Source organism: Carassius carassius, chromosome 41 (genome assembly GCF_963082965.1).
Source record: "Carassius carassius chromosome 41, fCarCar2.1, whole genome shotgun sequence".
In the NCBI taxonomy this organism is placed as follows: domain Eukaryota; kingdom Metazoa; phylum Chordata; class Actinopteri; order Cypriniformes; family Cyprinidae; genus Carassius; species Carassius carassius.
Window position 1 is genome coordinate 5,813,214 of NC_081795.1, and position 25,143 is coordinate 5,838,356.

The following is a 25,143-nucleotide window of genomic DNA, read 5'->3' on the forward strand; positions in this document are numbered from 1 at the left end:
GGCCAACTGCCATAACACATATAAATCGGATTCTCCACACAGTACCATCTTAAAGATGCTCTCATTCACTTAGATACACCGCCAGTACCATCCCACTCTCACAGTCTTTTCACTACCAATCATTCACTTAAATACCCGTGGTGCCGGCGATCCTAAAGATTTTCAAACAGCTCACTGAAAGAAAAAGAACTACACACATATATAGTTTATTTAGACATTTGCTTTGCCATACCAAGGTTTTGGAGACACATTATTCCAACAACAACACACACACAAACACATTTTTATCATATTAGATGGCCTTTTAATGGTTCTGATGCCAGAAGGCAGACCCTCAACCACACCAGGGTCACCCAGGCGTCACAATGTCACAGCAATGAGCCTTCACCTCTGCCAGTGGCTCCAGGCGGGTTCGAGAGATCAGTGAGTGAGTGTGTGTGTTTTAAATTCTGATTTGGGATGTTCTTAGGTTCAGAGGTCATAATTACATAGGGTCAATTGGATTACCTTTCACTTAGTCACACACAGGCATCTTAAATATATATATAAATATATATATATATATAAAGCTAAAATATAATAACATAAGTATACGTATAAGTACTGTATTCACAGGGTATGTTTGTGTGTTGGAGTTTTGGAGTGTGCTTCAATGTATATGTGTATATGGTGCATGTTTGGGTGTAAGTGTGTATAAATTTGATTGTTTTTTGTATATTTTTGTGTTTGTGTGTGTGTGTGTGTGTGTGTGCTGGAAGAGCCACTCTTCTTCTCTGAATGCTTTCTTTGAGCCGTACCTTTTGGATTGGCCAAAGTCAAATATTTGCTCTCTACATATTTAATATTTATGATGTCTGAGACCAATATTGAGCCATGCAGTGAGTGATAGACAGAGGTCAAGAACAGGAGCAGCACTGGGTGCAGTTCACACAGAAAATTGCTGCACTACTTGTGTTAAAAACACCGAAACATGCAGAAAACTATTTCAAAGCCTTATAAATTAAGTTTCGCTTCAGATCTGCAGGTCAACAGGTTTGTGTGTGTGTTTCAGGTTGAGCCTGCCAAGTGATTCATAAATATAATAAATTATGTTTGTTTGTTTTTTCTTGTTCTAAAACTAAATGATAAATAAATAAATAAGGATATGATTAGGAATTGTAATATGTCCTCATTTAGACAGATGTGTGTATATATATGTGATTCCTCTCTTTTTAAGCTCTAAGAGACTCGAGCCACATCACAGAGTCACTCTGACCATACTGTTTACACACACACACACACACACACACACACACACACACACACACAAACTCTGTATGTTCAAAGACCATCATGTAAAATGACACAGGTCAGCAAACATTTATGAATATATTTATTCTACATTTATAAAATCATGAACACAATCCCGTAACATGCTTGTGTTGAAGGTTGTTTTGTCAGTGTATGTGTTAGCAGTTTAAAAGTGTGCAGTATCAGCGTAACTAAAGCTTGGGCCTCAGACTATCTTTGAATGGCATATAACATTACCACACACCCACTCTCACTTAAAAACCCTCCGAAATCAAATCAGTTATATCATTTTACCATCTACTTTCAGCCACACAAACACATTTAACCAGCTAAATGAGGAAATGCTGTATTAATTTATTTACTTATCGTTTATTTGTTTACTTATTTAACTAAACCAACACACTCTCACACTCTCATACATTAAGATCTCAATCTCAATTTTTGACATTTCTTTTAACTTTCTACTTGTATTTCTTTATAGCTATAGTCAAGTAAACCAACCCATGCTCACCCTCTCATACACACATAAATAACTCAATCCAAGACCATGAAGACATTTGTGTGGAGCAGTGTGACCTTTTTCTCGCTTTCTTTCATCTTTTATCTCTCCACCATGTTCTTTTCTTCCATTTTCTTGCTCCAATAAGTGGCAAGAATGTCCAAACACCGTGTTTGAGATGTCTTCTTTTGTTCCCGCATTCAAACAACATCCCTCTCTTTAGTCTTTTTTGTCATAGACAGGAACGAAGGATGAAACGAAATGAAAAAGAGACAATATTCGGTGATGATTAGGTTGGAGGTGGCAGAGCAGAACTCAGATAGCGACATAGATGTTAAGTCATGGAGAAAGCAGGTGTACGGTAGAGCTCGTAACGGACGGATAACATACAAACACGCTGTATCATCAGTCCTTTCATAAAAAGCCATTAAAGTGTTAGCTAAACGACAGCTGAGACTGCATTAGCAACATTGGCGCTGATTAACATCTACACGCACACACTCGTGCAAATGTGCACACGGTTAGTCTCGGCGGAGCTGACCTGTTGACACGCCGATCGGTTTGTCAGAGATGGATGGAGTGTGTAAGAACTGTGGAGGAGGAGAGTAAAAGAGATAGAGAGGAGGAGGAGAAAGAGAAAGTGACAGAGGAGCAGATGGATGGGTTTAGGCCATTTACAGAGATGGAGGGAGGCTGTTAAAGATGAAAAGATGGAAAGAAACAAAAGGAAACAGACATGTGAGGGTTCAAACCGAGAAAAAAGTCTGAGACGTCACTTTTTCGGTTATTCAACCTAATAAAAGCATCAAAGCAACTTCAAATACGAACGACGGAAAGAGTGTTTGCATCCCATCAACAGCAGCTGGAAGAGCAGATCTGTTTGTTTCCTGTCTTCCTCAGATAACATTGAAAGGAGAGAAAGCGAGAGATAGAAAGAAAAGAATGAAAGAGTTTAGAGCCAATGCAGTCTGATGAGAGGTGAGATATCATCTTGCTCCTCCTGTGTGTGTGAGAACAGACGTAAAGACCTTCAGTGTAAAGGTTTAGCACTGTTCCCAAAAGAGACACGAGCGTCTAACACACTCCATCCTGCTGTCCTCTCACAGTATGTGTGAGTGCATAGAAATTTATTCTTTTATTATATTTAAGTAAAAGACAATATCTTCTAGTGTAAGTGCTGACAAGTCATAGAAAAAAAAACATGAATGAATGAATGAATGTTGACTGTCAATTTGTGGTAATGTGTGATTTGGAATAAAATAACATTAAATTTAATTCTATCTTTCAGAATTGTAATTGGATTGTGGATGTCAGGCTATGATTGTTTAATATGTTTTGTGTGTGTATATTATATATAATGGCATTAATAGCATATACAAATAAAACACCAACAAACTGATAAATAGTAAATAGATAAATAGATTTTCTTCTAATATCTACTAAAAGTAACATTTTTGGTAATGTATCTGGGTTGGTATTTTTTTGAATGTTGGAGAAAGTTATTATAATTTGTTGAAAGCTTATGAAAACATATTTTTTTCTTAAGAATAGCGTGCACTTTTAAGTAGTTCACAGCAACACTATTTAAGATTCGGTCGATTTTGATTTGATGTTGTCTTTAACATTTAAGCAGTGAATGTAAAACAGCTGACAGTAGGCCGAGAGCAGTGTGGATAAGTAAGTAGTTTTTGCCATCTTGCTTCCTCCACGCTCTCTGTGTGTTTGTCAAGTTTTGAAAAGAATGCCTTGTGTGATCATGTTAGTGTCTGCAGTCTGTTTGTTCTCTTCTGATGCATCATTATTGCATTGTGTTCTTTTGAAGTCTAACTGTGTGTGTAATGTGCAGATGAGTGGATTCAGCCATGAGAGTGCGAGAATGCACTATCTAATCTATCTATCTATCTATCTATCTATCTATCTATCTATCTATCTATCTATCTATCTATCTATCTATCTATCTATCTATCTATCTATCTATCTATCTATCTATCTATCTATCTATCTATCTATCTATCTATCTATCTATCTATACATAAGAGTGTTGTATAATATTATACACATTTGTCTAGACATCATATTGACCCTGGTAATGTTGTTGGGTGTCTGCAGCACAGATGACACTTTGAAGAAACCTCTGAAAGTGATTAGCAGTGTTTTACATCAGACTCCTGTGGTCTACCAGATAATAGCAATCAACAAAACTATTCTTTCCACTTCCAAAATGAACATCTGCATCTGCAATATCTGTTAACTAAGAGCCGCAGTTCAGCGGAGCTATTTCTGAGACGAAGTGAAAATCAAGCCAGCAGAATGGTCCAAATTCGACTTCAGCCTGTAAGGGAAATAATTACTTAGATCCAAACTTGACGACAAGCTTAAGTTCCAAACATGAAGTTTGCCTGAATGCGTGGTCTTTCGTGAAACGTGGCCCATTCAAAGAACGAGAGATGACATGAGACAGAAAGAGAGAGTGCGAGTTCATGAGAGGATGAGAAGTGAATGTTCTGACCCAAACTCTGCCCTCGCTGTCGTCCGTAAGATGGATGGACTGGGCTTTAGAAGGACTCTAAAAGTAGATACACACACAAACACACAGCCCAATATAGACCAGAGTGCATCACTCTTCAGTAGACACAGAGAAAGAACGTTCCCTTAAATATAAAGACAAGAACTGAGAAAATTGATAGGTTCGAACTGAATGATGGAAAGACGAGAAGAGAAATATTTAGGGAATTAAAGGATAGATGAGGAGAGATGGAATCCAAAAAGCACCATATTCCAAAACCAAGTGAGCTGTCCAGCTGCCTACCGCCTTATAAAGCAGCGACTGAACTGAAACTCTCTACTTAGTTAGCAAATCTGTATTGATTTTTAATATAGGCAAGTTGAGAAGAACATGATGCACTAATAAGCATAAATACTGTACATGTAGCACAAACATTTTTGGTATATAATCATTTTATTTTATTTTTATTATTATGAATTAATGTATAATCAACATTTCTTATGCTTCATCTGCCATATTAGAGATATATTTTTAACTGTAATAGTTTGTTGAAAATCTTTCTGTAATTGCATTACAAAAACTAAAATTTTGCTACCATTGTATTTTGCTATTGGTATTTTGGATGTGTACCATGGTCCTAATAAAATATATTGGACATGTACCATGGTAATATTGTGGTATTTTAGACATGATCCATGTTACTACAGTGGTATTTTGGATATATACCATTGTACTTCCATGGCCATTGCAGTTAAACTTTGATACTACCATGGTATTTTGTACTTGTACTATGGTACTACTATGGTATTTTTAACATGTACTATGGTATTTTGGAAATATGTCATAATACTACCATGGTATTTTAGGTGTGTACCATGATTCTTTGGGTGTGTACCATGTAGTACCATGGTATTGTGTTATTTTTGGAAATGTGCCATGATATTCTGAATGTGTTCCAAGGTACAATCATAATATTTTGGACACATGTATCATATAGTAGCATGGTATTCTTCAAAGTGCCATAATATTACCATATAATACCATCACTGTCCTAATTTTTAACAGAACAGCATTGATTTCTAGAGCACATCGGATGTCTTTAAATGCTGGCTATGTAGGCAGCTCTCTAGCTTTTAGAACAAGTCTTTGTGCAATGAATGGGTCAGAGATGTGTTTGAGTTTATGTGTGTGTGTGATTTTTATAGCAGACGTGCCCTGCTGTTTTATTTCTTTTGTAAAGCATCCAGTTCGCCCAGCGTTGAAGCAATGTTACATTTAAGTCTTTGCAGCGCTGCAGCTAAACCACAGGAATGCAGCTCTCTCCTTCATCCTTACTCACTATCTCTTTCTCAGCCTGTTTTTCTCTCTCTGCTCCCGATTTCCTCTCTAGCTCCCGCCTGTCCCCGTCCCTGCAGTTAACCCTGGAAAAAAAGAAGCTGTCAGAGCAGTAACGGGAGCTTTCGGGTCTTTGTGCATGTCCAGTCAAATGAATCACACACGTGTTGGTCTTTTACCTGTCTGTCTCTCATTTGGGTCTTAGCTCTGGGCTCAGCTGGTTGCCACTCCGGATGGTTTTCTTTCCTTCTAGGCACAGCGAACAGTCTGTTCCAGACGCCCAGAATCCATTTTCATGACACTCAGGAGAGATTTTGGATCACTGAACTGATAAAATTAGCTCACTGTTCTCCTGATAACAGATGTGTTGGGATTCACGCATTAATGTCAGGCCTATATAAAGGATGTAACAGATTTATTTCTGAAAATAAATAATATTATATTGAAAGACATTTTTTTATGAATGAATGAATGAATTAATTAATTAATTAAAAAATATACACACCATTTTAACAAGTATTATATTCAAAATAATTATTTATTTAAATTAAATATTAATAATAAATTATATAAAATGAATTAATTCTATAAAATTAATAGGAACTTTGCACAGACCATGTTACCGTTAATAAGAGTTTTCCAAGAACTGCAAATGTCTCGGCTCATGTCTTAAAGTTAACGCACAAATACATAATCGTGTTTTTTTGTTTTTTTTTTGTCTATGCAATATTTAGGGCAAACTTTGACTATAAAGTCATCAAACAAGTTTAATAACAATGTGCCGTAAGTTAAAGAAACTTTCACTTATCTGCAAAAGGAACTGCATTATGCCGTAATTGTAACAGTTATACTGTAATTTAGTCAAAAATCTGAATCATAGGGCAAAATTTTAACCCTGATTTTTTTTTGCAGTTTAAATAATTACCAACATTACTAGACATTAATTTTTTTTTTTTTTTTTTGTAAAAATTGTATCAAAAACAGCCTGTTTATTGTTAAGAGTCTGAGAGAGTTCTGGGTGTTTGGTGCAAGACATCCTGACTAACTTAAACTCTACAATAATGCAAATTCAATATGCACTGATGCTTTTTTTTTCTTCAAACTCTGTTCTCTGTAAAACAGCTGCTGTCCTATCAAAGCAACAATTACTGAGTGCTCAGACTCGACACTGAATGTCTGACAACCCTGAGTGAACAGTGATAGATTGTGTGTGTGTGTGTGTGTGTGTGTGTGTGTGTGTGTGTGTATGTGTGTGTGCGCAGGGGATGGTAATGTCTTTAAGATGTCTGTTTGAGGGATTTGAGTTAATTATGTGGATTTACATGCATCATTTACTGAACACTCTCCCCAGATACAAATCCCATATTTCTCCGTGGCTCATCATTATTTTGATATCAGCTCATCCACATAGATATATATATATATATATATATATATATATATATATATATATATATATATATATATATATATATACAAAAAAAAGAGCTAGACGGGGTCAGAGAGTTAAACAGAGGCACATGAGGATGGAGGCTTTTTAATTGACTGCCATTGTTTTTTATACTGAGCTAATATTTTTGATCTCCTTCACTTGAATCTGTCCCTCATACAATTATTTTTAGATTTCATGATTCAGTATGTTTATTAAATGTTTTCTGGTCCTGACAATGTAGTTCATTTCCAAACTGTCCATTTTTACCCGCAATTTTTCCAAGCTAATTTAATTCTTGTGTTTGTTTGTCAAAAAAAGATAGAGAGAGAGATTTTTTAGAAAGAAGACTTAAAGATGCATTGCAAAAACAGCCTCTTTACTTCAGTGAGATAATGGATTATATCTAAGAGTTATGGCTGTTTTGGTGTAATAAACCCTGACTAAAATTATAACTTAAAGTCTGCAATATGGTGATTTCAGTATGCACTGATGAGCTTTAATTGCACGTCACTGCAAAAACAAATTGCAAGTACAAATGCAAAAAGTACCCACATTTGGCTGGTTGTGTTTTAATTTCCCATCCTAACTCTAAGACTTCCTGAAAGAGAGAAAGTGAAGAAAAGTAAAGAGAGACACAGAGAAAGTGATGGCCATTTCCCAAGCAGACTGACAAACTGAATCACACATACACATGCATTATTGCATTTAGAAAGGTACTCACTTTTGAAACTGACCTGGATGTGCCCAGGTTTACTGAAAGCGTTTTGTTTGTAAGTTAATAAAGCTTGATTAATGGTCTGTGTTTTTACTTTTGTGATATCTGTGATGACACAAAGCAGCGTTCAGCCATGGCAGGCTCAAAGATCACTTACCGACACACTCTCTCATCAATCACACACACACACACACACACACCCACAGAGAGAGAGAGCTGTGTGCAGCCTTGTCAAGCTCCACAAACACTGAATAAGTGTTTATGTGATCACATGTGATGGGTCCCCTCTTAGTAACACACAGTGTCATCAATCACAGAAACACACATAAACACATAACGTGCTCACATACACTACCACCCCAAAAATCTCACCATTTTTATCTTTTGTCTCTCATTGTCTCCCTTTATAGCATCTTTCTCTTTTCATGAATATACATAATGTTTTTTGGCATGTTTTAAGGCCTTTTGGCCATTTTACTGTCAACATATCTCTTGTGTTTCTCTCTTTCTTTTTCTCTCTTTCATTCCCATCAGTTCCACATTTTCTGTATTTTTTTCCTTGCTCCTTCATTCTCATTTTCTCTCTCCTTCCTCTCTGCTTCTCTTTTTATGTGGAGTTGCCGTAGGCGGCAACTGCGAGGGTCACCAGTGGGAATTCTGGGAGCTGAGGTTCCAGTCATCCATTACCCTGCTTGTTTCTCACTCTGGCAGCCCTGCGACAGGGTTCTATTAAGAGCTCTTACACACACACACACACACACACACATATACTCATGCATTTGATCAGCGCTTAGATTACACTCTAAAAGCACTGGACACACACATCACACTGTGTCGCAGACAGCCTCAGGCTTCACGTGCATGTAATGACATCCAATATTCCACTGCAGTTTTCCTCACTATGCATGTATTTATATGTGAGTGTATGTTCAGGTGCAGGGAATGTTTTTGTATGCTAACCCTGACCTGAAAATGCAAAGTGGGGTTTAAAGAAAGCGAGAGAGAATGTAAGCGTAATAATAAAAGTTTTTGTTTTGGTTGTTTGTTTGATAAAATGAGTGGACAACTTAAAAAAATCTACCTTTTTTTATCTTTTGAAAAAGTTCATGGGCTTATCTTGCATGATTCATCAGAAAACAATTATGTTTTCAACTAGATCTTTTTACATTTCTGAAAAAAAAAAGAAAAAAAAAAAGGATAGCTATGCAAAACCAGTTGCCATGATAGGGGGTTGTTGGCAAGGATGCATTAAATTGAAGTATAATGGTTTCTACAAAAACTTAAAGCTGCACAACTGTTTTCAGCATTGATAATAATAAGAAATATAAAATTGTGGCTGCTAAAAATTCAGCATTGCCATCACAGAACTAAATTATATTTTAGAATATATTTAAACAGGAAAAAGTTGGTTTAAATTGTAATAACATTTCACAATATTACTTTTTATTGTATTTTTGATCAAATAAATGCATTAAAATTGCCATTGCCATAAGAATGCCATTTAATGCCATCTTTAAATGTTTACTGTTAAACGTATTACCATTTAAACATTAATTGTTCTGCTATTAACAGACAATCTCTCTCTTGACGTGACCCCCTCTAGCTTTTCTTTAAGAGTGCTATCATTAAATCCACATAGCACACACACATACACTGACACACATTCGTATTTCATAAAGACAAAAACCAAACACAGTATTTCTTCTCCATGAATCCCTTTTGACCACATAACACCTGGTCTTAAAGCCTGCGGTAAACTTTAAAGTGCTTTGCAGCTGCAGCATACATCATAAACCTGCGACCGGCAGACATAAGTACATTATAAACATGAGCCAACCCATACACACCTCACAGCTTCTCAGCCAAACACACACGGCTTTATAAACCTCTGACTCCTCTTTATTATGACATCATAAACATGAGCCCTACATCCAAACTCATGTACGTGTGTGTGTAGCTGTTCTTTAAGAATTTAAAAAAACCTGTGAAAGGTTGTGACATATGGAAGGAAATAATGAAGGAAATGGAAGGAGTGAGGTTAAAGAAAAAATAAAGAAATGAAAAGAGAAAAAGGGAGTACGAAAAGAAATAAGCAAGGAAGGAAGGAAGGAAAAAATAAAGAAATTAATGAAGAAAGAAAGAACGTTATGTAATTGAACTTCCTTGAAGTTTTGGAGGGAGAAAAAAGAAAGAGGAAGCAAGGAAAGAATGAAAAGGGAGCAAGCAGGTGAGGAAAGAAATTAAGGAAAGGAGGCAGGAAGGAAGAAAGGAAAGAAGAAACAAAGAAGGAATGAATGAAACAAGGAAGAGATGGGAAGAATTAACAGCCAGAATTGAGGGAGGGAAGACAAGAAGGGAAAAAGAAAGTGAGGAAGAAATGAAGGAAGGAAGAGGGAGGAAGAATTAACAGTAATGGATGGATGGATGGATGGAAGACAGGAAAGAAAAAAGGAAGTGAAGAAGGAATGAAGACAGTAAAGAAAGAATGTGATAAGGAAGTACAAATGTTTAAGAATTAAAGTCACAATAGGGAAAAAAGGACTCAAATTAAGAGAAAAGAAGATGGAGTGAAGGAAAGAGTGGGACAGTTAAAAGTGAGATGACAGCTCTCGTCAAACAAACAGATATTTAGTGTGAGCTCATCAGTCGAGCCGACACTCTGTGTACACACTCTCCACATCTTCATAATGAGGAACTTTCACTCTTTATAAACAGGATTATTCACAGATAGAGAGATGGAAAGAAGCAGAGGGGAGTCGGGGGTCTCTGTGTATAACTGATCTGAGGAATGTTTTGGCAGATTTAGGCTTTTGGGGTGAAGGGAAGCTTAACACCAAGAAATATATGGATTTTTGTGAGATATTTTTGGAGGCATATGCACTTTGGCTTGTGGTATGCTGTAATTGTAATATATATATATATATATATGCACTACTGTTTCAAAAGTAAAATATTTTTAAAGCAATTAATACTTTTATTCATCAAGGATGCATTAATTTGATTAAAAGTGACAGTAAATTCATTTACAATTACAGAAGATACATTTTTTTATGCATCAAATAATTCTGAAAACATATCTCAGTTTCTATAAAAATACTGACATAGATAATAATAATAAGAAATGTTTCTTGAGCACCACATCCCAATATTAGAATGATTTCTGATGGATCATGTCACAATGAAGACTTAAATAACTGCTAAAATTCGATTTTGTCATAACAGGAATAAATTACATTTTAATATATATATATATATATATATATATATATATAAAAAATAAAAAATAAAAATGTGTGTGTTAATGAGAAGAGAATGTGTGTGTAATCAGTAGCCATTTCCTGTCCCTCCATCTGCAGAGCCCCTCTTTCTCTTTGGCCTTTGTTTCAAACTCCGTCCGACAACTTTAGGGAAACTGCCATCTTTGGTGTTGTCAGTGTGTTTGTATGTGTATAAGTGTGTGCCTATTTCTGTACTAATCGATATTTCAGGGTGCTGCAGATGTTGTTCATCCACAAGAGAAATGTATCAGTGTTAGTTTATGTAAGGAGAGTGTGTTTATGTAAGGTTTGCTGAAGCTTCTTGCATTAGGACTTCATCACAGTGAAGACTATAGAGAGAGAGAGAGAGATGGAAAGAAAGAGCAGAGGAAAGAGCTTTGGCATTGTGTGTAATGCAGAGAATGCGATGAAAGATGGATGAAGAGTTATGCCAAGAGAAAAGATGGAGGAGTGAAATATTAGAGGGATGGAGAGATGACGAGCGACGAAAGAGGGAAATAAAGAGGGAGAGAGAGATGATCTAGTCATATCCCAATGGTGTTCCATCACCCCAAACTCACAATAAGCATCGATCCACCTGTACCTGAATGTGTGTGTGTTGTGTATGTGTGTGTGTGTGTGTGTGTGTGAGACGCTCACTGTTGTCTTATTCGCTCACACACACATGATTGATCACTGAATCAGTCTCTCCAACATTCAGCCATAAAAGCTATAACTGGCCCTCATAAAAGCAGATTTATCAGGCCAGGCTTGCCCGGTGCCCGCACGCCGCCCAAAAGCATGTGACACCTCCATGATTGGGTTGGAATTGAGTAAACCTGCACTATTGACGCCCATGTCTGACAAGTCAATCAGCTCCCGGTTCACACACACACACACACAGACTAAAATATGAGAATGCAGTCTTCTAAAAGACTATTTGTGTTTATGCATACATTTAATATACAAACCAACTCATAGACGCAAACACATGTGGCCATTTGTGTCACAGCACTTTAGCATCTTGCTGGGTTAAATATAAACCAACTCTAACTTAGCTCCTCTTTGAAGCTACTGAAAACCAGTGAAGCTCTAAATAGGAGTGACAAGTTAATTAGGCAGAGTTGTCTTTTTTATCCCCTTTGAAATGTTGCATTCGGTTTGTTCTGCTTGCAATTAGACGAAATGGTGTCCATTTCCTTTTAAACGCTCCTTAGATAAACTCCTTAGATAAAACTCCTCAGTAAAAGTTGCCCATGTGTAAAAGCCTATAGGAATCCAATCAGAGAAAAAGATCACAGGACTGGAGAGGAAATTAGGAAATTTACCTCTAAATCCTACAATGAGTATCACAAGCTAAGTGGAAATCAAAGAACATAATATTACATTAATAGATTATGATTTACTTTATCTGCACAAAATCCCGTTTGGCTTTTGGAATGTCAGCATTCCATTTCTAAATGAAGCTTTTATTTGACAATCTTTAAGCACTCATGATTTGTCGCCTTGTTTGACTTTTCCTCGCAATTAAAAAGGTGCAAGCGCATTACGGTGAAAATAGTTGCCACGTGCCTGCTAGCACATCAGTAACACGTGTGTGCTCCGGTCTCCTCCAAAACACCTGTGTTTGCAGGAGGAGGAAAGAAATCAACTTTTTTTCCAGCACTAATGACATCAGTTTAAAGGGTAGCGCTGAAACGATTGTGCCTCTTACATGCGTGATTATTAAAATGTAGACCTGACTGTTTTAATGGGCACCGTTGCTCCGCAGGAATTTCATTTCCCGCTCGGTTTAAGCCACAGAGTGACGGCCTTTGGATGTAATGAGCCTTTTTTGTGGTATCTAATTTCCCATTACTATAAAGGTGCATGTGAGTGTGTCCCTGTTCCTCTGCTGGTAAGCACACCAGATAAGCCTATATCTCCAATATTAAATATGATGCTTTAAATTGGACACGGCGTACAGGAGAGCTTGCTGTTAACTCTCAAGTGCATTACACATCAAAGGCTCTCAGACAGCTCAATAAATGTAATAAATGTTCAACACCCACGCCTCGGATCTGAGGTGGTACGTTCCACTACTTTAGCATTAAAATAGTCTTTTAAAGATGATACACAGGCTTTTAACCCTGTGAAGCCTGACATGTGAAATAATCTAAATGGAAGTTTATTGAACCTTTAGACAAAAGTTTGCATATGTGTTTTTTGTTGAAGCTTTAATCATGCTTTTATGGCTCAAAAAGTATGATATAGAGAATATGGATGTCATATACATACTTGAGGAGGGGGAAAAACGGAGTTCGGTTCAGAAGAACAAACTGAGCAAAAATATTCAATATGGTGCAGGCGCTGATACAATGATATAGCCAAAATTTGAAGATGAAATTAGATTGTAATACAAATCATTGGGAACTTTAAAACAGTGTAGCAGGCTACTTCATGCTGCTTAATCTTGAAATATTACAAACAATATAAATGTTTTTCTTACACTCGCTTTATAAAATCTTTTGAAGATTTCACAGTAAAAAGACGTGTATATTTTGGACATTTTTAGAATTATCCTAAACAGCATTTTATTTGCTAAATAAAAAAGTATTATCTATCGATCAGCAGAAGGGATGTAGTGTAGGATTGTGGACAACAGGTTTTTCAGCAAAGTTTTAATCATGCTAACATTTTAGAGTCCATAGGAATTTGCATATCAAATATGATGAAGTTGGCTTTATAGGGTTATCTAATTACCCTCCAAAGCACTGAGATGTCTGTCTATATGTGTGTGTGTTTTACTGTGGTAAATGAAGTCGAAATTTCCAGTGTGTCCTGTTGAGTTTTAGGTACGCTTCTCCCTCCTCACCTAATTTATGTTTTAAAAACGTTACCTCTGACACAGCGGCCGAGTTTATCGCACCCCACGGCCGGCATACATTCTGGGACATGTGTGTGTGGAAACGAAAGGGAAGTATCTGTGATTACCGCAGCCCCCTATCATAAACCCCTCCCTTCCCCCGTCCCCCCGAGGTGGCACATTCCAACGGTCGGCTGTGTGCCGCACAGTGCCAGAGGCCACACTTCAGGAGAAAGACTTCTCAACCCCGAAAATCAGCAGCGTAAATACAAGTCCAGCACTTCCCACCTATGTTTTTGAGAAAAAAATTTATCCCCCTGTGGCCCCTATAAGTCTCACGGTTTGAATAGTGCATTGTGCTGCAGACTACTGGTTCTGTTTTAGGCCGGCCTGTGTTATTGCGACCGAGTCACGTCTTGTCATTCCCGCTGTCAAAGCAATTAACTTCATGCTAGCCAGAGAACACAAACTATCTGTTTCGCACCCGCCTGTCTGGCGCAACGGGTCCCGCCACTTACACGAACCCGTTTCATATCTAAAACATAAATTATGCTTGTAATAACTGATCCTCCTGAAAAGACCGCAACAACATTTTAGTCTCTTAATGATGAATTGAATATTTGTGATGTTGAAATAAAGTGGTGCATATTGCATTTAAACAATCAATCTGTGGTAGCTGTTTGTTCCACACGGTTATTCTTCAAATATAAAGACTAAATTATTCAGCATGTAGGTGGAAGTTTTGGTAGCTCAGCCAGTTTTCTTTTCATTTGGATGTGTGTGTGCTTGGAGATGAAACATAGACCCCCCTCGTCATGCATTCGGGCCCCAGGGCCCGCAGGGGACGAGACGGGTGAGACTGCACAGACGGGGCCGAGATGATGGGGTACTAATTCAACACAACCCACTCCTGAAATAGAGGGAAGAAACACTCTCTCTCTTCTCTTTCTTTGTGACCCTGGCAAATGAAAATAATCTTTAATTAGGAGTGAGCCAGAGACCGGGTGAGAGGGTAAACATGGCGCAGGCGCGACGGACTAAGCCAGGGCACTTCAGAGGAGGGGGCACATTGACCTCGTCCACATAAAGCTGTGATTTATGGCACGCAGGGCGCAGCAGCGGGGATGCGGTACCTCTCTCAGAGAACCAAATTACCGAGGTGGAGATTAACACACACGCTACGGGCCTACTTCCAGATCCAAGGAAATTTTTATTTACATTTTTCCACTTTCATTTCCTCCCTTCTCTTTTAATGGTAATTGGTTGGTGTTAGGAAAGAGAGCTCTCAAAGCCCCTCAAGAGTGTTTTATTTAGGGATGCAGATGGAGAAGAGTGGTACTTTTGTGTGGCACACATGCAATATTTTTTTAAATGTCAAAACATGCAGAATTGTACTGACAGATGTGCCACACTTAATAAATCATCAAGTTTTGATAATATTAATTTGTTTTATGTTGACAACCATTTTTATTTTGTTTTTCAAAAGTAAAACGTAAAGAAAAAACAGTATCCATGTTGGTTTCATAGATTAAAAAAAAACATATATACCATAAACGTAGTTAATATTTAAGTTTCTTGTTATCACATTATGTTTAACATGGATTCCTGCATGGTGGATGCTTCACATTTTGATTTGGTTAATTTGGTTTATTTTTAAACAGAATAACCTCATTAGGAACTTCACTACTCAAGAACTAATAGCAATTCTTAATTTTTTCAGCCTTTTAATGCACCCCCCCCCCCACCCCCATCAGCTGGATGTTTTTACTTTAAACCTAACAAAAAATATCAAGGTGACTTTTAATTCAGAAACTGAAAACATTTTCATCATAGACAATGTGTTTGGAATTGTCCAAATGAATTGCAGTTTTGATGTACTTATTTGATTATTGCCCCTTAATCATATTATGCAGAATGTAATTAATGTTGTTAATGATGACATTGTTCTTGTTATATCCAGTTCGGTGGCTGTTTGAAATGTAAAGCTCTATCTAGCCACGTCAAGATCATTATGTAGCTGTTTTCATTAGATTTTCAAGCTATTAGAGGTAAACAAAAGATGACTAAGTGGTAAGGAGTCTCAGCCCCGGGCTCTAAATTGGTCAGTTGGAGCAGTTTTAAATGAGTTTTGGTTGAGCCCGTTGATTGAGTGGCCCCGCGTTTTAAATAAATAGCTGGTTGTGGAGTCCAGCGTCTGCAGGGAGGCGCGGTGCAGGCTTAATGCAGAATTTCGCTCCTGTCAATGGGAGGTCTATCTCGATGAATGGTTGAACTATTTCATGTGGATTTGGCTGCGATATTTTCTTTTTCTCTCGCCCCCTACCCCCTTCCCCTTTAGGATGTGCTGGAATGCATCTCTCGTACACAGTGTTTCCATTAGAGCGCGACTCCAGGGCCGAGGGAGACCGCGGGGAGCAGCTCCTTCCCGGCGTCAGTTTCTCGCCCATCTGGGATTCCCCTCCGCACAAGTTTAACTAACGTCTTAATGCGCGCAGTCCAGCGCTGGTGCACTGCAAATAAAAAGATCCGAGCTGCAGCGCTGCCTGCCTGCCAAACTATTGGGTCTTGAAGAGGGGAACGGTGAATGCATAGCAAAAAAATAATGCAAAAAAAAAATAATAATAAAATAAAAAAGATTCAGTTTTAATGTGTTATTCTGTTCAAAGTGTTTATGAATGAACATAAAACGCCAGACATTTAAAATCCTCTGATAAATGCACGTTTTATTGGTAGGCTTTCGGGTCAATGAAGTGACGCGTATTTTCCTGATCTATTAGGTTAATTAAACACATTAAAATAAATGTAATTGGAGAGACAGTGACGTCAGTAAAAGTTTAGATGATCATTAAATGTAACTTTGATATTTATGTTGCGCTTAAAATCAAATATGTTAGGTGATGTAAAGCTATTCTTTTTTCTTCTTCTTTCTTTTTTCTTTTTTCTTTTTTAGATTTTTTTAGATTCATCTAATAATAATCAGTAGACAATAGTAATTCTGTTATAAAATGTTATTACTTCAAACACGTCCATCAATTAAAACAAGTCTCAGCCTATTAGTGTGGCGTAAATGTGCAGGAGGCCACTTTGTTGTCATTTGACAAGAAAACCATAAAATTGAGAGGACCTCTTTACACCCTCATGTCAAGTAGGCTATATTAAGTCATTTTTATATAGTAGACTATAGGCCTATAAGCTATCGCTTATAATTTTTTATATAAGTGTTATTCAAGGCTATTCATGACCTAAAAACATAGGCTATTTGAAATCTATATATATTTTTACAAAAAAATCCTTTCTTGAAATTTTGAAAATATTTTATTTCGGTGTTGTTTAGCCTACTTGTTACACCACCACATTTTAGTCGAAGGTTAGCCTACACAATTACGAACATGGCACGTGTTTTAAACTTGATCATTTTAAAGGATTTCTCCTTAAAATCATCTCTGATATATTTAGCAAAATATCATTGATAATGGAACGGTCTCCATGCAATAGTAAGGCTTTCCTCTCTGTACACATATCCTTAATTACAAATTTGCCTGTTTTATTGGTGTCCCCTTCGAAACTTGCTCGTGAGAAATGTTATGTTTATTGTCCAACATTTAGATGAGATTTTCGCCCCTGACTCCCGGTCTCGGTAGCTCCACAGCTCCGCGCTTGACTGATGCGCTCCCCTCCAGAGAGAGCGAGCGAGCGAGAGGCGGCCAGTTCTCTAAATAATACAGTCTGTAGACTCCTCGAATCTATCGAATTAAACATGTGTGCCCATTCAAAATACTGCCTGCAGGTTTTCCCTACACATGTGACATTAAAGAACGTGTCAAAAAAATTGCAACTTCGTTCCTGAGGAAAGTGAAAAGTTTTCCTCCTGTTTTTAATCCCAGCTCACTACGCCATCTACCGGAGAGGCGCGAAGTGACGCTTCAGGAGTTGCCCCTGCCCCGTAGGCTCTCTTACCCCGTGTTACCCCTGCCTTGGTATAGATAGCACCGGCCCTTTTGTTTATCTGCTATCGCTTCCTCCTTTTCAGAACAATTCAGCTGAAGAGCCTCTATCACCAGCCTCCATCAGACCCCGGCGAGGCCAGGCAATCACTTTCCCAGATTACTTGTATTTAATACACAATGCATCATAAACCAAATCCCTCATCCTGACAGTGAGAAAATAGAACAGCTCATAGCTTGAGCTTTCCCAATTTATGGCTAAATTAAAAAAGGCTTCCAACAATGGACAAGTCGAGGAATGGCAGGAAATCGATGCGCGGCGGACCGGGGTCTCTTTGCGGTTCTCAAGGAGCGCGGGTATGGGAATCTTTGACGAGGGCCGTCGTATTTACAACATGATTTTTCCTGTCCTTCCTCCGCTTCTGCCCTGCGATTTCATTAAACAATGGACATTATCTGAACCTTGAGTTCAATGTCAAAGATAGGCCAGGGAGACATATTCGTCTTCATCAGAGTCATTAGAGTCCCGTCAGTGGACTTGCGCTTCTTACATGCGCTGGACTCTAATGTGAAGTCTCACTCTTAAAAATAAGGGCCTAGTGCAAAATGAGATCATTCAAGTTCTTAAGAAAATTTAAAAAACAAATAAAGGGTTATGTGCTAAACCGCTTGATGAATCTTTACTTTTAAATATTGCGCTAGATTTTAAATATAAATAACGCAAAACATAACTGAATAATAACCACATAGTGTAGATAATGTATTGCACTAAAAACACATTTAATTTTATGTGAAATAATGCATTTGTTTCGTGTGAAGAGATGAGAGAGGATTTATTTCGCTTTGTATCAGTCGTGGGCTGTCTGGAGCAGGTGTATTGTGCATGAGGGGAGAAAGAAGACAAAAAAACTATTAGCCTATTTGGAAAGTTAAGGTAGCTCTGTTTGTGTACTAAAGCTAAACGCAAATGTTAGTTCTTAAATGAGTCGTAATGTTAATTGCACGTCATTTAGTTTTAAAGAAACAACAGTGTTACACCTCAGTGCACTTTCACACTCCCTCGTTTTCGTGTCCTTCCCCCGCGAGCAAAGCAAGCTGGGATGGAAACGCCGCTGATATCGTGATACTGGATGGCTTCATTACAGCAGGGAAATTCGGGTCCAACCGCGAGCAGCCCCGTCCCGACCTCGCGCTGACCTCGCCTCACCGCGATCGTGGAGAAGCCTCGCGCAACTTCCGACCGTGGACACGCGAGACAGATCCCCCTTCCCCTCCTCCTCCTCCTCATCCTCCTCCTCCTTAGCGCATCTCCCTCGCTTGGGACAAGAGAGGATCCACTGGAACGGGACAGACAGAGACACTCCTACACGTTCAGATCACTGAAGGTGGACGATCCTCGCCGTCCTTCTGTTCCTCTTCACGCTCTTTCAGTCGCTATCCGATGCCAGGAAGAGGGGCAGTCAATAAAACCGCCATCCAGACCTACCGACACCTGGACACTTTCAACGGAACGATTCGTGAAAGGACGGATTAAAGTTGGACAAAGTTTTTGTCCGCGGGGGAAATTAGCGTGTCGTCCGCTTGATAAGAGCAAATCGAGAGAGAGGAGGCGATTTTTTTCTTCTTCAGCAAGAGACACGGATACATGCCGCAAAACACAGCGGTCGCGTACGAGCTTCATTCGAGGCTGTTGTGAGTTTTTTTGGAGCAGTTTGATTTATTCATTCGTCCCAGTGAGAGTTCCGCGGAGTTTTTAAGGTAGGCGGTTTAAGTTCTTATATCAGCGTTTCTCTCTGACAAGCCGCGAGTTAATGGTCAGATAAAGTCCATTCATCCTTCACCTTTGAACTTGTTTAATTGTATCGAAACGAAGGGCTTTCGTTCTTTGCTCTGAAGCGGAACGCTTAAATGCAATGCTTGTCGCTAGATCTCCAGCTTTTTATTATTATTATTATTGTTGTTATTGTTATATATTTTTTTTTTCTTTGTCTAAAGATTTTGTACTTTTGTAGTATTTTGGGGGGGTTTCCTGAGTAACTGATTTGTATTTACTTTTCAGTTGAAGCTTGTTTTCTGAGCAATGTTTCACGTTTTGTTTTTGTTTTAAACAATTGTGTAGATCTTTTTCTAAACGAAACGAATTTTGTTCAATGAAAGATGCATTCTCATGACAAGAAAAAAATATTACAGCTGACAAGTGTGTCTAGTTTTACGAGTTTAGTTTGTAGTAGGCTAATACGTTTTTTTTATTTTATTTCTTTTTACAAAAACCCATTGTTTTAAAAATATCTCTCTAGACACTTGTAACACACGTTTTCTACATAGCTATGCACTTCCTGACAGTTTATTTTTATATATTTATTGCAACACAAATTATATATCTTTATATTTATTTAAAAAGAGAGAGAAAGAGAGAGAGAGAGAGAGCTCGTGAGAGAATCAGTGTTGTTTGGTAGGGGCGAGTTTGCGCGCGGTGGATTTATTATGCCTTAAACTGCATAAAAGGCTAAATATTAAAGAAATGTTTAGTTCGCTCCATTTTCTCCGTTAATAACGTGTTTGTATTCGTTACCCTTCACGGAAAGAGCGAGAGGGAGTTAGTTGGGGCAGTAACGGTAGTTTGGCAGCTCTGTGAAAGATAAACCCGTTATTTTCGTTTCGAGAGTTTTGGCAGAAAACACAGAAAAATGTGAAGACTGTAACTGGGCAGACTGAAAGTCTGTGTCTTTCTTAAATATTTTTGACTTTGCAAAATCATTTTGATTGCATTCATATCTGCAATTTAGACCCTTTTAAAGCATTTCCATTTGATTTTTAAATGTATTGTAAAACCTTTAAATTGTATGCTATGGATATTTGCTGAAAAACTAAAGGCAGACTAACTACAAGGTAATGAAAGTGTATGCATTTTATGTTTATTATTTTGTCAATTTCGCAAAATAATACTTAAAAAAAACAGCACTGTTGTGTTGATGTGTAAAACTTACTTGAACAGATGCCAGTTAGTTGAGCCACTAGATGATGTTTAAGATGAAGTTAAGAATTTTGTTTTGTGACATTCACTTGATGACTAAAAAGCAAAGCTGAAGAGGCTGTGAGTGAGGGAGAGAAGCAAAGTGTGCAAAGAAGATGTTGTCAGTGTCTTAGAGGAAAAGTGTGTGTGTGGATAAGTTTGACTTATCTTTATCGCTGTTTTCTATGTCTCAGTGGGTGGCATGAGATTTTAGTCACTTCACAGTAATCTGTAAAAGTTGAAGATCAAAGACTGATCTCTCTCTCTTCTCTTTCTTTCTCAGGGTGAGCACACAGGTTTGGATGGGAACGTGTGTGATAGCTGGAGCTGGCTAAGGCACGTCCAGATCTCTCCATCCACCCACCAACACAACCTCACAGCCTGCCAGATACATGAGCAGGTATGTGGAGAACACACACACACACACACACTCAGAGCACCTGCATGGCCGACATAATGAAGTGTTTAAAGGTGTTTCTGTTATCTTTAATAGCAGATTCCTTCTGCATTCTCGTTCTCGTTCTATGTGTGTCACTGTGTTTTGGTCTTTTGTATCTTAGCTGTAGCGTGAAGGACCACAGGCCAGGATCACACGCACACCCACACACACTCTCTCCGTCAAGCATGATGATAATCACACATTTTGTATCTTTGCACTCGGATATGAGGGATGACAAATTCCTGAATCCTTATGGAGTGAAAAACAGTTACGAAGAGACTCTCAAAGAGAGAGAGAGAAGGCAAAGAGAATGAGTCATATCCATAAATTCACAGCTTTTATTCACAGTATTTTACACACCACAAAATTTTACTGTTTACCTTTTATTTTTTATTTTCTTCCTTAAAAGGCTGAACCAATTCTGTGAGGTTGTCATTTTGTGTGTTTAAAAGGCAGCTTTTTAAATGTAAAAATGGTATGTCCATATTTGAAGAGAAATTGGGTTGGATTAAAATAAACAGGATTAAATGAGTTTCACTGAGATATACTAAACTGAGTTGAGTTGGTCTGAATTGAATGAGATTAAATTGAGTTGAGATGTACTGTATTTAACTGAGTTAAGTCAAGTTGGATTCAATTAAGATGAGCTGAGTTGAGCAGGATTCAACTTTTTTATTTAAGGTGAACTTTTTTTGTTTATTGAGTTGAGTTGGACTGAAATAAATTAATATGAGGCAAACTGAGATACATTGATTAAATTAAGATTCGTTAAAGCAAAGTAGACCGGACTGGAATAAACTGAGATGAGGACTGGATCAAATTCAGACTGCATTGATCTGGACTCAATTAGATTTAAATGGAGATTAGCTGGGTTGGACTGGGTTGAGTTATGCTTTCTCGAACTACTTCTCAGCACAGCAAGCTAAATCTAACGAAACAATAATCATTTGATCAGTTCATGCCATCAGGATTATTTTGGAGATCCCAAATCGCACAATAAGATATTCAGTGAACCCAGTCCTTATGAAATTAATTTACCGTTTGGAGATAACAAAGAACTCTTGAAGCACTGGTCGGCCTTTTCAAGTGAAATGACGTATGTTGAGGATTCATTCAAATGTTAAACAGGCTAATTGTATTTTCCATATTCAACTTTGCAAATCCAAATGTTTCTCAATCTAAAGTGTGATTTTGATGTTTGATAAATAATAAAAAAGCAGGTCTGAGTCTAGATTTTCTAAAGATTTTACTTTTCTAAAAGAGAAACAAAAAGAGAGAGAGAACCTGTTGAGACACAGCATTATGATATGGACCATAATTGTTCAACTATGGCACCTTGACATAACAAAGAGTTGGGCTTAGACTTTATGGCTTCCGGCAACCCACATGTTTTTATAATCACGCTGTTCCTCCTTATAGCGACAAAACCTGGGGAGAGAGATACAAAAGACTGTTTTTATCAGTTTTTATAAAGAATAGATTTTGGCTGCGTGGAGATGAAAGAATGTGTTCTTCTTTTTCCGGTCCCGCTCTTTTTTGCACTGACAGCTTTCCTTAATTTATTCTTTAAGATATTATCTAGAACTGTTGGATGGATTTTGATCGTGTTGGATGTAAAACTTAATTGTTGTTATTTTAAACTGAGGGAAATAAGAAAAGATTCACACTAGATTCAGCATTTTGATTTAGCTGTTTAACACTTAAAAGTTCTTTGTTAAATGTTACCTAGAACAATTAGCATGTAGAAAATCCATGGCTGGACAGCTATTGATCAACTTGGACACAAGGAACGCTGATTGTCCGATTATTCCAGCTTATCTCTCGTCACCTTTACACTGGACCTGGGGAAGGGGAAAGGGGATTTCAGTGTGAGGCGTTGGTCTGTGTGAAAGTGTTTTTCATTCCTACAGTGCTGAACGAAGGATCTAATGGACCTGTTTATCAGGACATCAGTGCACTAACATCCGTTTCTCATAGACACTTAGACAATAGAGCCGAGCTATGTGAGTGTATGTGTGTGCGGTGATTGTATATGAAGTGACCTCTCTTACTTGAAGAGGAAAGTCTTAGACTTTTTGCTTCAGTAATTGCAGAAGTCAAGGTAACGATTATCTAGTGCACTTCTCAGCGCCCTCAAAGTCAAGTGCAAGTGTTTGTGTATCTTAAAGTCTTGGAAAGAAAAGTCGTAATGATAAACGTTTGATTTGTCTTCTGTGGTTCAGTATGGGTCAAAATTGGCAAGGATCATATTAATTCTCCATGTACTGTACATTGCGGTATGGGTCAGTGTGTTATTAAAAGCCACTGAAAGTTAATAAGTTTACAACTTTTACTTCTCAATTAACATGAAACACAAGTACACTAACCAAAACCCCATCACCTAAAAAAATAAAAATAAATTTTGATTAAAACTTTAAGGCATTTTTTTCTTTCAAGGTGTGTGTATTTATTTATTTGCCTTTAGTATATTTACTGTTTATATTTAATATGACATTTTATTACATTGTATTACATATTTTATTATTTTCATGTTTGTATATATGTATTTACATGCATATCCTGTACTTCATTTAATTTTACTTTTGGAAACATACAGTAAGTGAGTGAGTAAGCGAGTATTATTATTAATTTTATTTTGTTTTGTTTTGTTTTATTTTTTAAACTCTGCTATTTTTTTATTTTTTATTTTTTTTATTTTACCTTTAGGAACATCCATGGATTTATTTATTTAGTTAGTAGTTATAGTAGATTTACTATATATTACTATACAGTCCCAGCCACCCTTAGTAAATATGAGCAAAGGTGGCTTGCAAAATTATAATTTTAATCTTTCATTTTTTTTAAACCACAAAATTCTTATCTATCATTGAAGTAAACAGTTGAAATTGAGGGAAAACACATTATGAAATAAATGTTTTCCTCCAATGCATATTAAACGTGTGTCTATAAATCGTCCTAATGCTCTATGAAGAGGAGAGTTTGAGTGGCCAAAGACTCTTAAAGGATCAAAGCTGGAGAATCGTAAAGATTAGTTGAGTCTAGGGTTAGAAAGTATAAAAAAAAAAAAAAAAAAAAAAAAGCACTACATCACTACATGTTGTTTGGGAAGGTTTCAAGAAAAATCGTCTTCGCTCATTCAAAAAGAAACTCCAGCAAATTCAGTTGTCAGACATGATTGGAACTTCGAATGGGACTGGCTTATATAGTCACATGAAACTAAAAAAATGAGCTTTTTGGCAGCAAATCCACCAGATGGGTAAAAAGTACCCCATGCCTAAAGTTAAATATACTGCTGGATCTTTAATGTTGTTGGCCTATTTTCTGCAGGAGGTCCTGGACATCTTGTTCAGATATTGGCATCATGGATCAAATCAAATACCAACAGATAGAAAATCGAAACCTTACTGCCTACTTTAGAAATCTTATAATAGGTCATGGTTGGACAAAATGAAGCTTCTGCAATGGCCATCTCAGTTCCCTGACCTGAACCCTATAGAAAATGAGTGAGGAGAACTGAAGAGAAGAGAATCTCTGAATCTGAAGGATCTGGGGTGATTCTGTATAAAGGAGTGTTCTCTGATCTCTTGTCAGGTGTTCTCCAAACTCATCAGGCATTATATGAGAAAACTCAGAGCTGTTATATTGGGAAAATGACGTTGCAATAATTAGGTGCCAATAATAACATGAACTAGAGAAAAACATTTATTTCATAATAAGATTTCCACCAACTTTCCATTGATTTACTTCAATGATAGGTCAGAATTTTGTGAATTCTTTGAATAAAAGATCCAAAAGATAAATGATGTAAATTTATTTTCACAGCCACCTCTGTTTATATTTACCAAGGGTGCCAATATTAGTGGTTGGG

The 25,143-nt window shown here is 37.4% G+C and overlaps 1 protein-coding gene across 14 annotated transcripts in view; it reads left to right on the forward strand.

The window, feature by feature from the left end:
- The window catches only part of LOC132123495 (MDS1 and EVI1 complex locus protein EVI1-A-like), a 159,608-nt gene that overhangs the window by 104,062 nt on the left and 30,403 nt on the right, over positions 1-25,143 (forward strand). For 13 of the 14 annotated variants that reach the window (XM_059534135.1, XM_059534138.1, XM_059534132.1 and 10 more), the window contains exon 3: positions 21,120-21,236. In XM_059534135.1, coding sequence (XP_059390118.1) covers positions 21,120-21,236 — 117 coding nt within the window. Of the gene's footprint in view, positions 1-18,992; positions 19,516-21,119; positions 21,237-25,143 lie in introns of those variants that run through there. The other variant, XM_059534139.1, reaches the window with a different exon arrangement.